This window comes from Lagenorhynchus albirostris, chromosome 15 (genome assembly GCF_949774975.1).
Source record: "Lagenorhynchus albirostris chromosome 15, mLagAlb1.1, whole genome shotgun sequence".
NCBI classification, from domain to species: Eukaryota; Metazoa; Chordata; class Mammalia; order Artiodactyla; family Delphinidae; genus Lagenorhynchus; species Lagenorhynchus albirostris.
The window spans coordinates 82049217-82063527 of record NC_083109.1 but is presented as its reverse complement, the minus strand read 5'-3'; the positions used below and the strand labels follow the sequence as shown (position 1 = coordinate 82063527).

At 41.7% G+C, this 14311-nt stretch overlaps 2 protein-coding genes across 6 annotated transcripts in view; both read right to left on the bottom strand.

Moving 5' to 3' along the window:
* The window catches only part of KPNA7 (karyopherin subunit alpha 7), a 141589-nt gene that overhangs the window by 59662 nt on the left and 67616 nt on the right, over positions 1–14311 (bottom strand). Inside the window, exon 12 of one of the 4 annotated variants that reach the window (XR_009535673.1) lies at positions 2530–2660. Coding sequence is in view for 3 of the 4 variants with exons in the window: in XM_060124374.1 (XP_059980357.1) it covers positions 2547–2660 (114 nt within the window). In the remaining variant the exon portion in view is untranslated. Of the gene's footprint in view, positions 1–2068; positions 2661–14311 lie in introns of those variants that run through there. The other 3 variants (XM_060124374.1, XM_060124376.1, XM_060124373.1) reach the window with 3 other exon arrangements.
* The window catches only part of SMURF1 (SMAD specific E3 ubiquitin protein ligase 1), a 109891-nt gene that overhangs the window by 86694 nt on the left and 8886 nt on the right, over positions 1–14311 (bottom strand). The window lies entirely within an intron of this gene.

Sequence of the window (14311 nt, the reverse complement as noted above, 5' to 3'; positions counted from 1 at the left end):
GAGCTCTCCATACCGAAAGGAACCTTCCTGAAAAGACCTTTTCTGTAATTCCAGAAGAAAGACAGATTGTACAAAACACCCATGATTACAATTACAGTCCAAAGGCCTATTTTCAACTCTTTCTCTTGATTCTGAAGATCTTCCAGTTGTATCACCTAACCCCCCGAAGTAAATATACTGCTTTAATTCATGGCTAAAGAGTCTCCAGGTACATTGACAGGTGTCAGACAAAAAGAAGTCCTATCGGTGTCCACTACCACCTACAACCTACAATACAACCCAAACAAAGGGCTTGTTTCACCCAGACTCCCTGAGACTCATGACTGTTTCCCATTTCTGTCAGATTACCACCAAATCTTCTCTCATCTTTAAGTTCATTACAGAGGCTGCTAGTGATTCTGGCTACAACGGCAGAACCTCCTGGAGCAGCTGGGAGTGAGAGCTGGTCCTTCCTGCCCTGCTTCTTTATTTCTAGAGCAGAAAAAAATAACAAACCTGGAAGCCCCACGTAGCAGCAGCTTTTGTAGTCTGTGACTTCATTTAAGGAAGTATTCTATGAAACCTCTGAAAAGAAGCTAAATTTAGATTGAAGTCTTTCACCAAGAATGCCAGCCTCTTCAGCTAGGGAACCCACATGCCCAGCAGCATAGCAGGGGGTGGGGGTGGGGGGTTAAACAACTTTAAAATACAGAAAAATGTGTCACCATTGAGGGAAGTGAAGCTGGAACTAATCAGCCCAAAGAAGTTTTCTTCTGGTACCACCAACATCTTAATTCTCGATAAAGGAGTAGTGACTACAAAAACTTCTGTAGGGAAAGAAACAGTAAAACAAGGGAGACAGGTTTTCTTTATAAGATTTCTACTAAGAGAGCAAGAAACTACTCTATATATCAGGATGTCTGTCATGATATAATCTGGCATCGGGGTATTGAAATCAATATATTGTCTGAAAACAAGTTCTCTAACACTGAGTCAGACAGGAAGGAAAAACCATCTACTTACTTACCAGTACTACTTTCCCAACACCTTACTCTTCCCAAATGTGTCAATTCAGACCTTGAACTCTAAGATGATAAGAGACACAGCAAAAAACGAAAACAAAAAAAAAAAGAAAGAAAACAAAACTGGTATGATTTGAGATTAACAATTAACAGGGAGATAATGCTCTTTTCTATGCATTTTTTTTAACCTTGAAGAGTAAGGCTGAGCCATTTAAAAGCTAATCTTCTCCAATGTTCCATTCCCAAAATAAAATTAAAATATTATATATAATTTTAAAATTAACATTTAACAGCCTCATCCTACTTCATGCTCCAAAACTGGTTCTATTCTGCAAGCCATATCTCTAGACAGATTTCGGCAGATAACTGTGTAAGAGACAGAGAGTGAGATTTCCTTCGTTCCTTCAGATTTGCATCCTCCTCTTCTCCCCGCCCCCAATCAGCTGGGAAGCAGTCCCAGATTCTTCTCAAGCTTAGTTTGGAAGTAAAGCTCAGCCTTGATAAACACTCAACCCAGGAAATGCTTTGGATCGTAGACCACTTAGAATACTCAGTCTGTCCTTTCCCAAGAGGTCTCTTTTCAAACTCCATTTGATAGGCGGTTTGGCAATTTTATATTTTCACTAAAACCTCCTGGAACATTGCTGAGAGATAAAATCATAGCAGGCTGGAAACTATACAAATGGTGGAGGGAAGCACCACACCCAAGGAAAGCTCCTTGAACTTCAGGGGGAAATTACTGTTCAAAAGAGCTCCCAACAGTACCTACTCCCTGCGGGAAGGAGGGAGGGGAGGGGAAGAAATCCCCACTCTCTGTGCCACTGGGCATGTTTCTTTTACGGTGTCACCTCAGTAGAGGCTTGATACTGTTAGGACACAATGAAAACAACTAGAATGACCCGTTTTTTTAGTGTTTTTGAAATGTTAATGTCCTGGTCCCTGCACTACTAAAAAGGCTGACTCGGTCACACTGACATTCACCATACATCTTTTTTACAGAATCAGCATTTCACATCATTTCTCTTGTGTCTTTTGGACCACCTCTGGTGTTGTGTTTGGGTGCTGTTCAAAATGTCTCCAAGACCCAACAGTTATCCGTACTGGCAAATTCTCTCCTACACTTGGTTCGTGAGTTCATAGACAGATTACGTGAAACCACAGAACGCTCGATCTCACAGCGACACCAGCTTCATGACACTGAACAGAATGCCAAGTTCTTTCACAGAGAGAGGGTGGTGGGGAGACCTGGGGGCCAAACCAACTAGAAAAACAGCACCGGGTTAGCCTAAACCAAGAATGTGCAAGCTTCTGGAAGTCACCAGAAATTTATTTTTTCCGTGGAATCGTAATAACAGAGTAACATTTCAGTAATATATATGTGATAACTAATAATAAGGCACAGTTGATGCTGCTGTTTAGTAAATAATCAATAGGGGTATAGGCCAAGGAGGAAACGGCTAATAAAAAAGAAAGGTTGGTAAGAGGTGGTGGAAATTTGGGGAGAACAAATATACTCTTTGCTTTTTACATTGTTACTCATCTGTGTCACAATAACGCCAGGGCCATCTCCCCCTCCATATAACAACCCCTGAAGTGATCACTTTCCGGGAAGGTCAGTGGAAGGTGGGAGTTCCTCACAGAGTGATGTTTAACGAAGGCCTTAATTTGGAGACAAAAAGGAAAAGAACCGGATTCAGAAACAACGTTGACACCAACTTGTAAAGTAAGATGCAAGGTAACAGAGCAATTAGACTTTAGTGCGGTTACTAGATCCTCAGTGAAGCCTTAGGGAGGTAGCCCCTACCACACACTGGGCACCTGGTTACTTCATTTCCTCTTGGCAACAACCTTAGGAGGTGGGTACTGTCTGCAGCTAAAAGATGAAAGGTGTGATTTGCCCAAGGCCACTGGTATGTAGTCGAACTGGCTTGGCTGACTTCTCTGCACTCCACCATCTCCAAAATGGGGACAAGACTCGTACCTCCCTGGTAAGTTTATTGAGAGGAGGAAACAGACCTCATGAAAACTGCTTAGCATAGTGTCCGCCTGGCAAGTAGTAAAAAGCCAGTAATGGACAGATAGCTTGATTATTATTCCCTAGGGTCACCCAGCTCCTGAGCAGCAAAGCTGGAACTGAAACCCAGGTCAGCTGTGCTCCAAAAGCCATACTCTGCGCACGGGGATCTCCCTAGTTCCACGGCACGCAGTTTGCATACCTGACCTCACTTCTATAAGAAAGGCCACAGGACAGAAGGGGCATTCCAAAGAATGACATCCCAACACTGACGCTTTAAAGCCAGCGCTTGGCAGACACGCATTCTAGAATATTTGGGGACAGATTCCAAACTTTGGCAGTGAAGGTTGCCCAGCCCCAGCCTATGTGATCCAGGGCAGAGCTATGAGAAGAGAAACAGGACAGGACCTTCCACGGGGTCTGCCCCCTACCAAGGTGCAATTCCCTCCTGTGTGCTTTACGTTTGACCTCCTTTGCCTGCAAAAAGATTTTAAACAGTACCTGACTGTAAATGGAAGGAGGCCCAGTGTCCAAAAAACAAACAAATTTTTTTAAAAACCCACCACACAAACACCTGAATGCCCACAGCATTTTATCAGGATGCCCAACCTCATTTAGTGTATTTTTGTTTGTTTGGCCGTGCCGCGAGGCTTGGGGGAACCGGGGTTTGAACCCCAGCCCCGGCAGTGAAAGCGCCCACTGCCGAGTCCTAACCACTGGACCGCCAGGGAATCCAACATCATTTAGAACTTACAACACTCCACTCCCTTCACAGCCCCTTCGTATCTCCTCTGGCTGGGAAGGTTTTTCTAGGGCTAAGTAGGGAATCTGATGTCAGCTTTGGAACAATGCAGAGACTGCATAAACAGTATGTATTTCCTTCCTCTGGCCTCTAACCCTTTGGAACGTCCACTATGCTACTTGCCAGACAACCTAGCACATAGTAGTTATTCAATAAACATTGGTTAAAAGAAACTCTGAAGACCATGTAGTCTAAACCTGGCCCCAACGAAGGATCCTTCATCAAGCACTTGCATAAACACTGTAACTCAGCACTCAATACTTTGTGAAGGGGCCTCCAAAGAATGAGGCCCCTCTAATTATTCCCTCATTAGACAGTTCTCACTGTTACCAAGTTCCTTCCTAAGCTGCAGCGGCAGTTGGCATCACAACTAATATTCTCTAAGCACTTACCCTGAACACCCTTCCCAGCACTTTCCACAGCAAGAAAGTGGCAAAGCCAGGACTGGAACCCAGGCCTCCCTCTCCTAGGCTCTCAGCCACCACCTAGTCCATTCACTGGATCCCGTGCTGCCCTCTGTGCACAAGAGTCCCTTGTACACAGCAGGCCTCAGAAATTAGAATTTATCAACTCACTTCCTGATCAAACCTCTCTTGACATCTGACCACTGCTACCCAGACCCCACCTGCATCCAGGCTGCCACTGCAGCCTGAGTCCTCCAGGCCCACCCGTCCGGCATCTCTTACCTCAGTCTGACCTTCAAAAAGGCCACTCTCTTGCTCCATTCCACCTGTTTCTGCATGTGCTATTACCGCATGGTCCCTCTCCCCATCCAGATCTTTCCAGAGCCACTTCAAATTGGGCCTCCCCAGCAGCTGCACTTCTCTGGCCCACAAGGAGCTTCCTGTTCAATCTGGCACTTTTCCTACAGAGCTTAACTGTTTCTAGAGAACGTCTCACTTCCCTAGGTACTGTTAGGTTCCTGGCAGAGATGACTATATTTCTGCAATGCCTCTCTCATCCTTAAGCATCATGCTTAACAATGAGTAAAGCTAGTATAGATGGCTTGAGGCTTATCTTCCTTTAGAAGTAATCTGACTAGAAAATCAACATCAAATTCGAATGTGAAAATTATGGGCTTCAATGTTAAATAATCAAGCCTCATTAAAATAATAAAATGCATATTTCTTCTTCATATATTTCAATAGTTATATATTCCTCAAAAAAAATACTACAGAGATAGATATGCTGCATTTTGTAGTAATACACTGGGGTAAAATGTTTTTCTCTGGTATTTGGTTATTTAAAAAGATGATTCTTTAATTAGAAGCCCTTTTATTCTTTAACAAACTATCGGATACCCTGAACTGGGTTCCTTCAAGTGTTATGCATTTCAGAGCTGTTAAGAACCAGGCTACATCCATCAGGAGAGGCTGATATGATGTAGAAACAGAGGTTTATTCCTTGCTATCACTATTTTATTTTATTTTATATATATATATATATATATATATATATATATTTTTTTTTTTTTTTTTTTTTTTTTTTTTTGCGGTACGCGGGCCTCTCACTGCTGCGGCCTCTCCCGTTGCGAGCACAGGCTCCGGACGCGCAGGCTCAGCGGCCATGGCTCACGGGCCCAGCCGCTCCGCGGCATGTGGGATCTTCCCGGACCGGGGCACGAACCCGTGTCCCCTGCACCGGCAGGCGGACTCTCAACCACTGCACCACCAGGGAAGCCCCTGCTATCACTATTTTATCCAACATAGCCTGGCTCTGGGGCTCAGGCCAGGGCAGAAGAGGACCCTCTCCTCCACATAATCATTCAGGGACCCAGGCTGATAGAGCATCCCCCCCATATGATACACACACGGTTCAGGGTACTCCACGGTAGAGCTGGAGGTGCTTATGGCCTCAGCCCCCGAGTGAGACAGATCACTGCTTCTCACGGTTCACTAGCCAGAATCAATCACGTGGTGCCACATAACCTCCAGGCAGCTGGGAAAAGTTGAAGGGCACAAGGACAGTCACTGAGCAGCGCTGTTTCTGCCACAGAGGCAGCTCTGGAGCTCCAAAGGTAGAGCAGTCCCTGATGACGTGAAAGAAGCAAGGTGCACAACAGTGCACATAGTACGCTGTCACCTGTGTTAACAAGAAAGAGAGAGGAAGAGATGGAGAAAAGGGAACAGAAAACCTCTGGAAGAATGTTACTAGAGAAATTAATAATACCATGGTAATAATTGCTGCCTCTCTGGAGGCAAGATGGTTGGCAAGGGGCAGGGAGGAGGAAAAGGCATTTTTAATGGGTACCCTCTTCTATTACATGCATGGGTCATCTATTTTAAAACTCTAACTAAAATCATTTTTAGGCTGTGATTTATACACTTCAAATTAATGGGTTGTTTGGGGATTTTTTCTTTCTGAATCAAGTCCAATCTATTCTAACGTAAGAAACACCAGATCCTTGACTCACACTGCCTGAAATTAAACACCTGGAGTAACACTGACATAATCACACCCTTTAGGAAAGCCTTGCTGAGAGATCTTGCACTGGCTTCTCTCTGTTCTAAATATAAACATCACTACTATGTAGGTGATGAGAAAAGTACTGAAGCCGATCAAATGTCTGCTTTTGGAAATAATTTTCCTGTTATTTCAATTTAGGTACCTTTATTTTCTAAAGTAAACCTCCTTTTCTAAAATAAAAGTGTTATTTTTGGTACTGTTACGCTGAATTCTATACAAAATACAGCAAACAAAGTCTCCTGGGTTCCCTGAAAGAGAACAACACTGCTGTTTCAGAACGCATTAAAATATGGACTGCACTGAGATGCAGTCTTTGCCAGTCATGATCAACACCCTCAAATAACACTTAAATACTTCACGTGCCAGATGTGCCCGGGACTGCCTCCAGGGCTGTGACAAGGTAACCCAACAGCACATCTGCTCCACTCACTCAGCTGTCACCAACAAGAGTAGAATCCTGCTGACATTCAGCTGATGAAGTAAGCCATAAATAATGCAATAAGTAAACAGGTTGAGTCTCCGAAAAGACTTCTATCATTCATTTCAATTTTAATATCAAAAACAGGCCTTAAAAAAAAAACAAAAAAAAAATAGGCTTATACTACCCCATTCACAACACTCTAAATACCAGAGAATTTCCAAGAGAAATAGCACTCGATCGAGTTATGTGATATCCTTACGGGTTTTACTTCTAAATTTATGCTAAGCATAGTACATAGCTACTTTTTACTACACCAAGTTGGTGCTTAAATAGTCTGTGACTGTCTCTCAAGTTCTACAATATACTGTCCGCATTTATATTTTAGTGGAAAATCAACTACCACACATTTCTTTCAAACAGCAATATTACTCTTTCTAAACTGAATGTGTTTGGGTGTACCAGAGGCGCTTTCCTAAGTTGGCTTTCTGCCTACAACTTGTGCTTTTCTAGAAGGTAATGTGCACTATCATTTAACCTGCCTTGAGCTTCCAAATAGGTTTATTCAACCAATATTAATGATTCCAAAAATGTATCTCAAATTTCTTTCTAAATCACTGAAGAAAAGCAAATAACCCAAGTTTGCAAAGCCTATGGTGGGTCTTGTAGCATCCTCTATTCAACCTACGTAATGAATTAGTAATTATGAAATTGCCAATACTGCAACATGTGAGACCAAATACAATATATGTTTAGGACAAAAACAAAAAGGAAAAGAAACTTTAGATCCCACTGTGTTATGTTTAAACTGAAGACAGATGGCATTAATTTGTGGGTATACAAACAATTTCCAGGACTTTCAAGTCAGAGGCAGCCATAATACCATATATCATTGATTCTAAGACACACTTCTTCATATTTTTAACATCTCTGAAATCTTCAAATGAATCATATTGTAGTGTAAATACTGGTGTTTCTTTTTTAGTGGTATATAAAACAATGGTGTGACTTTCAATCAAAGTCATCTTAGAGTCACCAAAATACGACAATGTTAATATTAGCTAACATGTATTGAACACTGTGTACCAGACACTGCATGTGGATTATTTTATTTAATACTCACAATACTCTGATGTGGCTTCAATTATTTTCCCCATTTTTATAGCTGGGGAAACTAAGAGATGAGGTCACTTGTCTAAAGGCACAGGTTGGCTCCAGTCCAGCTCTTAACCACCCGGCCTCACTGACTCCACAGAGGGAAGAGCTTGAGGGTCTGGGAGACCCAACCATTCCTTGGAGCATGGGTTCGAAGCCCAGCCAAGCATCTTCTAAGCACTTTTTTTTTTAAGGAATATAGGAGTAAAAATACAGAGCTCCAGATATCAAGAACAGATATTAATTATTAATACAAAGCCTTTATTATAAGGGTTGGTAATCACCTTTCTGAGAAAAATTATACTCTTGCATAAAAACCAATTTTTTCTCTTTTTATACATCCTGAATTCAATTTATAATTAACATGTATTTTTCTTCCTTAAAAATATTCTATTAACTCTAGAGAAATGATATAAGAATGTATTCCTATGTTCTGTACCTAAATTTTATTTAAATCAGTATTGAAATAGTCCCAGATAAAACAACACTATACAACAAACCAGAAACATTCTATAATACAAATCGACAATGAAATTTGTTGGGGTAAGTTCACATATAAAGCTACCATTCCTAACACCTGGCAAAAATGTGTGGCACTTCTACAAAAATACATCTTTTAATTCACACTACTACAAAGAGGGCATTCTTTTTTTCAGAAGTTCATTAAATGGTATTGTCTACTTATTTGTTGGTTGCCTTCCTAGCATTTCTTTTCCTGTTCCCTCAAATGTCCTAGTCCTATATGTTGGGTGAGACTAACGCCATTACTGGATTCCAAGATGGACCCTAATTCCCATCATCCTAGCCAGTGGTTGGCTCAGAGATGGACACATGACCCAAATTAGGCCAATCAGACAAGAAGATTCAACTCCAGAACTTCTACTCTAGGCATGAGTTACTGGGGAAGTGTTCTCTTAACATCTCTGCTAGTTAAAGCCAGAAGCAAATAGCCATGGGAGCTGCTGGTAGCCACGTCCTACCTTTGGAACACAAAGGGAAGGGACAGCCAAGAACGGTCTGAGGTCACAGCACTGAGAAATGGGAAAACCAGGTCCTTGCCATGCCACTGGAACTACTTTTGCACTTTGCTGTTAATTTACTGAAGGAAATTCTTTCTATTGAGACAATTTAAGCTAGGTTGTCTGCTACTTACATCTGAAAGCATTCTGTTTTTTAAAACTAATAAAAAATCAGTATCAGGAAGTGTGGTATTGTAAATACAAGACAGAAGTAAAAATGTGAAATTGGCTGAAGAAAGGAGACAGGGTAAAATTCAATGAACACCTCATGAACCCAGCCTGAGCATTTAACTATTTTTGAGAAAAGAAACCATCAGGCTGCGGCCTGTTGTGCCCACCAAGACTACAAGGAACATTAAGGCACTCAATAGGAAAGATGCAAGGTTCCGACTACTCACAGCATTTAGTAAGGATCTTTGAGGAGACAAAACGAAAAGGGGGGAAAATACGCCTTTGCTAAAAGAGGGCCTTTCTGCTTCAAATCGCAATCCACGGGGACTGAGAGATTTGAAGAGAGAAAACAGGATAAAGAGAGGGAGAGAAGTGGTAGCCTTGGCAAGAGATAAGACTGTGGGGTAGGGTGGGCAAAAGAATCCTGACCCCCAGGCATCCCCCAAACACCCTTGTGAGGTATTCTCAGCCTGAAAATGGGAAACATCATTCGAGATGTTACTGCAAAACATCCCATGGGCAAGGGACAAATTCATGATGTCCCTCCATCCAACCACTTATTTCCAACAGCCCTGAGGGAAAAGCAAAGGAGAAAATGAGGAAACCAAACGTTATGAAGATGGGCCAAATTCTAGACTTGGGAACATTTCAGGCCTTGGTTCAAACCCCTGGAATTGCCCAAAGTCCAGGAGCAGACTAGGTTTTGGGGTGTCATATGGTCACAGACCTCCCAAGCTGAGCTGACAGCAGGCTCTGATTGCCCAGTTCCCAGCCACTATCTCACTCTGGCCAAAAAGCAGTAGCCCACAAACTCTGCCCCCAAGAGGGGTCTCCTCCAGTGTCCAACTCAGATGTGGCCATGGAACCCAATCTACAAGAAGGTCATTAATTCAAACCAGCGAGTTGTTTGTGAACACCGCTGTGTACCAAGCAACATTCAGTGGGAACACAGACATAAACAAGACCTCTGTAAGCAAGGCCACGGGCTTCATGGAACTTACATACTAGAAGCAGAGAGAAAATCCGGTCGACTGGACAGCTAGCTGTTATACCAACACCCAACAAAAATATCATGAAGTGATGATTGCTGGTTAGGAAGTAAGGCTGCTGTGACAGTGAGGGAGCTACTTCAATGGGGTGGTCAGGAAAGGCCTTCCTGAGGAGGTGACACTTGGACTGGGAATTGAATGACAAGAAGGACCAACCATGGGAAAAAACAATCAAGGGAAGAGCATTCGAGCATTTCATTAAGAAAGAAGACAACAACGAAGATGCAGAAGAAGAGGAAGAAAAGAGAAAAATAAAGGAATAATTCATGCAAAATCCCTAAAGCAGGAACAAGCTTGCCATGTTTTACGGCTGGGTGTCTGCAGCCTCGAGAACAAAGGGAGAAACTGACACAGACGAGGCCAGAGAGGCAGCTGGGGCAGGATCACACAGGGAGTTTGATTTTATTCTGAGTAGGAAGCCACTGGAGGACTTTAAAGAAGGGAATGACATGATCTAATTTCTGCTTTGAAAAGAGTTTGAGATGGCAAACAGAGTAGTGATTGCCAGGGGTCCCAGGGATGAGGGAGGGGTGGATGTGCCTTTAAAGGGAGAGCACCAAGGACAACACAGCACAGGTCTGCATCTCGATTGTGGTGCTGGTTATACAAATCTGCACATACAATTGGTGAAATCTGACCTGGGGATTGTACCAATGCTGACTGTCAGTTTGTTTTGATATCATACCATAGGTATGCATGATGTTAAAAATGGGGGAGGCATAGTAAAGGGTACACAGACCTCCCTGTACATTTCTTTGCAACTTCCTATGAATCTACAGTTACTTCAATTAAAAGTTTAAAAATATTTGGCAAATTTGAAAGTTGCTAAGAGAGGAGATCTTAAAAGTTCTCATCAAAACATTTTTTTTGTAACTGTGTAAGGTGGATGTTAACTAGACTTACTGTGGTGATCATTTCACAGTGTCTACAAATATCAAATCATTATATTGTACGCCTGAAATTGATACAGTGTAATATGCCAATTATACCTCAATTTAGGTAAGTAAATAAATAAGAAAGCTAAAAGCATGACTAAATCACATTTAAACAAATCCTAAGATAAAACTCATAATATTTGACTCACAAAATGCAAGTCACTTTATTTGGGGCTTTAGGGAGAACAAATGTGTTTATGATAATAAAAGATTAAATAGAACTCACGTGGCAATTGTGTGAAGCGTGTGCATCTATTTCTTTTTGGACCAAAAATATTGAATTTAGGTCTGTAATATATTAGTCTATACGATTCTCTGTTAATATTACGTTAATACAGTACTAGTTATTTGCAAAGAAAACAAGTCTGAACCTACACAGGAGATCTCAGGAAGGAAACCTGGTATGTAGACAAAATATTACCTACGTATAAATTAGAAATTATTCATAGAAACAAGATTTTAAGGTTTCTGACTAAAAAATTTACCTTTTTCACATTACATCCAAATACAGACCTAGATTTCTTAATATAAACATATATTTGCCAGTGGCTGAGGGTGGCCCTAGCAATCTGAAATTTAACAACTCACAGGTGATTCTGACACACACTAGGGTAGGTCATTCATTCTCAACAGGATAATATTGCCTAGAAGGGTGTGAAAATTGTTTCTTGGGAGAGGAAAAAAACCTTAGCTTATGATGCTTACACCAAAGCTCTACCTTACCTAAAAAAAAAAAGAAAGAAAAAAAAAGTTAAAAAGAAAAGATGTCTTAGGCTTCCATTTAAGATATGGATTGGAGAAAAGCGAAAGCAGAAGCAGAAGCAGAATCAAAAGGTGATATTATGCTGCACTCACCAAAAGGGTTAAAAGAAAAAAGAAAAGACCAAGATTGGCAACAATACGGAGCAACTGGAACTCTCACACTGCCCGTGGGAATGTAAACTGGTGCAACCACTTTGGAAAACTGTTTCGCAGTTTTGTTAAAGTTGAACATATGCCTACTCCATATGACCCAGCAAATCCATTCCTAAGTATACCTAACAGAAATGCATATATATTCTCACCAGAAGACGCACACTCAGATGTTTATAGCAGCACTATTCGTAACAGCCAAAACTAGAAATTACCCAATTGCCCGTCAACTGGTAAAGGGATCAATTATATTTAGTTTGACATAATACTCTACCGCGAAAAGGATGAATAATGTACAACCACACAACAATATGGGTGAATTTCACAAATGCAATGTTGAAGAGGTCAGTCACAAAAGAATGCCTACTGTATGGAGCCATTAATGTGAAGTTCAAAAGCAGGCTGTTACAACAGGACAGTGACTATCTTTGGGGGTGGGGGGTAGAAACTGGGAAGGTAGCTTGTGGGTATTCCAGACACTGGTAATATTCTACTTCTTCATCTAGATCAGAGTTTCTCCAGCACTACTGACATTTTGGACTGGATAATTCTTTGCTGTGGGGGTCTGTTTGGTGCATTGTAGGATGTTTGGCAGCATTCCTGGCCTTTATCCACTACGTGCTAGTAACACCCACAAAGTAGTAATGAGCAAAAATGTCTCTAGACATTGCCAAAAGTCCCTTGGTGGGCCAAATTACTCCCCAGTTGAGAACCGCTGATCTAAGATATAGTTACACAAGTGTGTTCGGCTTATAAGATATCAACAAACCGTACACTGCCTTTTTCTGTATGTATATGATATTTTAATATACAGAAGCAGAGAGACCGTTTGGAAGACTATTGCAAGCATCCAACGAGAGGTGACGATGCCTGGGACTAGGGCGGTAAAAGTGAAGATGGAGAGTAGTAGAAAGATGCAGGAGATGGTACATGAGGCAGAGCTGACAACTTCTAGAGGACGAGAGAGAAGAAAACCAAGGAAGGCACCGAAGTTTTTGGTCTGAACAGCCGAATGGTTGAAGACATCACAAAGATGGGCCAGACTAGGGTCAGAGCATCTTGGGAATGACTGCAGGGGATGATCAAATTGTGAGTTATCCAGAGGAAGCCAATGTGCTTTTCTTGTACAGGAGAACATAACATGTGCTCTGGACCATAGAGACTATATGTTTCCCATTATTCACTCTTTCAAATCATAGTCTTCAACTGGGTTTCCTGATCCAGCTCCACCGTAGTACACAATTCAACTTGTCACTGGCCATCCCTCAATCATCAGACCAAGAGAAGCTCCATGTAACCCTGACAAAGACAACTGGACATCCTCACCAAGGCACCTGGAGCTGAAGCCGGAGGCAGTGAACATAGAAGCAGGAGTGAAGGAGCCACACTGGCCGGGAGGAAGGGCAATGTCAGCCAGTCTCTTTCCGTCTCCACTTGAGGATTTCCCCAAGCAAGGACTTTTATCATAAATTATTTAACATTGTTGAAATAGAGAAATAACTAATACTGCAGCCGGAGGGTTTTGGTTACAAGTAACACTAGAATAAAAAAGGGCAAGCAGCAGCTGTCCAAGCAAGAGTTGATGATGGTGGCAGCTGGAACTAGGATGAGGGCAATGGACATGAAAGGGAGACACATTCCAGAGCAGACACATTCCAGATAAACTGTGGTAACAGAAATGAGAGGACTTGAGGATAAATTAGATACGAAGAATGACAATGAGGCTCGTTTTTTGGTTTGGGCAACTGGGTAGATTTAATGAAGTGGGGATGACTGTTAGAAAGGTTTCTGGGGAGAGGGGATCAAGAAGACTGTTTTGGACACGTTAAGCTTAGTCTACTAGGCATGTTTGGGGGAGAAGAAGAATGTCATGTTTCCAACCTCAAATAACTGTGGAGAAAAAAATGCTACCTTACCGCACCCCCAAAGAAAACTTGCCTAATTTTGTGGGTGTGGATTATCCTCAGTAAAGACTAAGAAGAGTTAAATCCACATCCCATGAGTACATGCAGGCCTTCTGCACATGAGTATTGATTATTGTAAAGCATACGAATTTATTAGAGTTGGATTAAGCGTGCTTCTGAGAATTTTTGTATCGGCCCGTGAAATGATTATCCATTTAGGATGAGAGAAACTATCCTCTCTCTCCTGTAAAATGTGTTTTTAAAGACTAAAACAAATTGCATGCTATTTTTTTAACCTAGAAACAAAAACACATTTAAAAAAAACAACAAACCAAAAAAACTTTTTGAGGCTGGCTTGTATCTTGCCTCAGGTGAGGAAATGTTTATGAGAACTCTGGAAACTATGAAACACCGTACAATATAAGGCATTACTACTACTCATACGTACGAACACCAATCAAGCAA